Below are 2,756 nucleotides of genomic sequence, written 5' to 3'. Positions count from 1 at the left end.
AGCCTCTAGGGGAAGTATATCCTAGACAGATGTCCATATAGTGGGGTGATCTGCCCTTAGGGCAAAGAGAGGCTGGTAGTCTCTGACCCATTGCCCCCATGCCACTTCCCATCAATTTACCCATGGGTCTTTCCATCCATCCCGATTACTTCATTCCTTGTCTGCAGCTGATCTGTCCCTCCCTGGGAGGAGCATCTTGCCTGAGGGCAGGTAGAGGGTGGGGAGCCTCCTCCCTTTGCTCCAATTGCAGAAAAGGAGGGGATTCTCATGCCAGGGCAAGGCTACCTATAGCTCAGCTCTCCAACAGACACGGCCTCAGATCCCAGCAGCAGCCCTGAACGCTGGACCACAAACCCCAGGAGCAGTAGACTGACATCTGGTTGACAGCAAGCTCAGAAGCTCTGTGAGGTACAGAGGACACAGCCATGTCTCACGGGTTTGCTAAGGAGCAGGTGGACGAGTTCCATGCAGCCTTTGATAGATTTGACAAGAATAAGGACGGCCACATCAGTGTCCAGGAACTGGGTGATGTGATGAAGCAGCTGGGTAAGAACCTCTCAGAGGAAGAACTGAAGGCACTCATCTCCAAGGTGGACACAGACCAAGATGGCACCATCAGCTTTGACGAATTCTTGGCAGCAATGGCCAAGTATAAGAGAGGGAGCACCGAGCAGGAGCTGCGGGCTGTGTTCAGTGTCTTTGACAAGAATGGTGATGGCCACATCACTGTGGATGAGCTCAAGCAGGCCATGGATCAGCTGGGAGAGAAGCTTTCACAGGAGGAGCTGGATGCCATGATCCGTGAGGCTGATGCGGACCAGGATGGGAGGGTGAACTATGATGAGTTTGTGCGCATCTTCCTTGAGAAGTGAGACGGCCAGGCTGCAAGCCTAGCCTGGTCTCTATCTGCCTGACTCAGGCCGGACAGGCACTGTGCCTTCTTTCAGGGCTCCGCTTCTGTGTTGGGGTTATAAAGGAAAAGTCTGTGTTGGTGTGTGGGAAACTACCTCATGAATGAGGAAGACTTTACTGGTCCTGGATGCTGTGCCATCCGGGGCTTCAAACTAGTCTTCCTCTCTGCCTGCTGAGACTCTGGGCAAAGGATAGTCTCCTTGGGCTGGTCCCTCCTCTTCCTCCCGCTGTGGACTGGGTGCTTTCTATCTCTCAGGGCTCTCATAATGGTTTAAATAAAAGGAGTGCAAATTCTGCGTGCTTGGTGTTTGATTAAATAGGGAATTCCCAAGGGCTTCCAAAAATACATTCTTTGGAGCTACAATCCCTTTCATAGAACTGGTGGGAGAGCTGATCCGAGAAGCTTTTTGGTTTACCTCTTGCCTTGCCTACTTCCTAAGGAGGAGGAAAGGTGAGTGGTGGTGGTGGTGGTGGTGGTGGGGGGGGGGGTAGGTCAGATGGAGGAAGCGGGTGTTTTGAGCTTTAAGGTGTGCCTGAGCCCCTGGGTACCAGTGCCTGGCCTAGGATGGGCAGACCAACTGCACTCCCACCAAGGAAAGACATTCCTCTTCTCACACAGCCTGCTGTGCATTAACGTTGCATAAAAAAGTGGTGAGAATTGTCTCTATATTTGTGTCTCTGTTCATGTCTATGTCTGTCTGCATAAGCCTGTCTATGTGTAGTGTGTATGTATGTGTTTGTCTATATTATCCATGTATGTTGACATGGGCCTGGGTGTGTATAAGTGTACACGTAGATGCATGCATGTGTCCCCGTGTGTATCTGTATCTGCATGTGATTTTGTGTGTGCATGTATTCTGAAATACATCATCCTATAATTATTTTTAAAAGAGGTGGCCTTAGTAATGGGATCCACTTTACAAAATCTACAGGCATGTAGCCGGATGAGAAGTGGTCAGGGCACATACACGATGGACAAAGCGTGGGAAGTGGTACTGGACAGGGAGGTGATGGCAGCTCCATGCTGAAGGCAGAAATAGCACAGAGGGCTTTCCAAAGCCGGTAGCAGGACATTCGTGTTTCCTCAGGAAGAAAGACTGAGGGCTGCAAGGGCTCCCTCATCCACACCTGAGACAAAGAAGGTCACTATGTGAACTTGGGTGGGGATACTGCTGCCTAGTTTGGAACACTACACTAAGAGTCTTGCTTGCTGTTTAATAAGCTGGGCGCCTGCTTCCTCCTCCATGAAATGGGATTTCTCTCTCTCTGTCTCTCTCTCTTTCTCTCTCTCCTCCTTTGTCTAGTGAAATTTAAGTTCACATCACCTATGATATTGCTCTTATCTTGTCCCAGCTGTGCCAAGTCAATGGCTTTCATCCAAGGTGGGGAGAGAGACAGAGCTAGCTTCTCTGAAGAGCTGTTGCAAAATACTTCAGCCCAGCCCGCCCCTCCACCCCCTCACTCTGGCACACCTGTGGTGGATGTGCACCTGTGGAGAGTATGCATGCACCTGTGGTGGTGAGTGGCCGCGCCTGTCTTCTGTAGCCCTACTTGGGCACAGAGCTCAGTGGAGTGAGGAACTGGTCGAGTTCACTAAGGGAAATCTGCCGTATCTGTGAGATACATTTATGTCTCCCCAGTGGGTTTACTCTGGGGTTACTCCAGTCTCTTTGGTCCTTATACACTGCTACTTTGTCCCTCACTACTCTGTCATCAGATATCTGGCCCCTTTGGATACCTTCTAGCCTGCTGGGTGGAGGCCTGGTTTGCAGGGAGGGAAAGGCCTGGGGCTGGAGTGCGGTGGTGCCCTGTGGGTGGAGTGGGCAGGAGAGGTCTGGAAACTG

At 51.2% G+C, this 2,756-nt stretch overlaps 1 protein-coding gene across 2 annotated transcripts; it reads left to right on the top strand.

Moving 5' to 3' along the window:
• Positions 1-425: 425 nt before the first annotated feature.
• Calml5 (calmodulin like 5) lies at positions 426-872 on the top strand. 2 transcript variants are annotated; one of them, XM_052727069.1, is made up of 2 exons: positions 426-452; positions 492-872. In XM_052727069.1, exons 1-2 carry the CDS (start codon positions 426-428, stop codon positions 870-872), a joined length of 408 nt encoding a protein of 135 aa, XP_052583029.1. The 2 variants fall into 2 exon arrangements, with proteins under 2 accessions (XP_052583029.1, XP_052583027.1); XM_052727067.1 differs by having other exon boundaries at positions 426-872.
• The last annotated feature ends 1,884 nt before the right edge of the window (positions 873-2,756 follow it).

The sequence above is a fragment of the Peromyscus californicus genome, unplaced genomic scaffold, assembly GCF_007827085.1.
Source record: "Peromyscus californicus insignis strain IS unplaced genomic scaffold, ASM782708v3 Scaffold_8__1_contigs__length_139910024, whole genome shotgun sequence".
Lineage (NCBI taxonomy): Eukaryota > Metazoa > Chordata > Mammalia > Rodentia > Cricetidae > Peromyscus > Peromyscus californicus.
The sequence above is the reverse complement of the archived record's forward strand: the minus strand, read 5'-3'. Positions and strand labels throughout refer to the sequence as shown.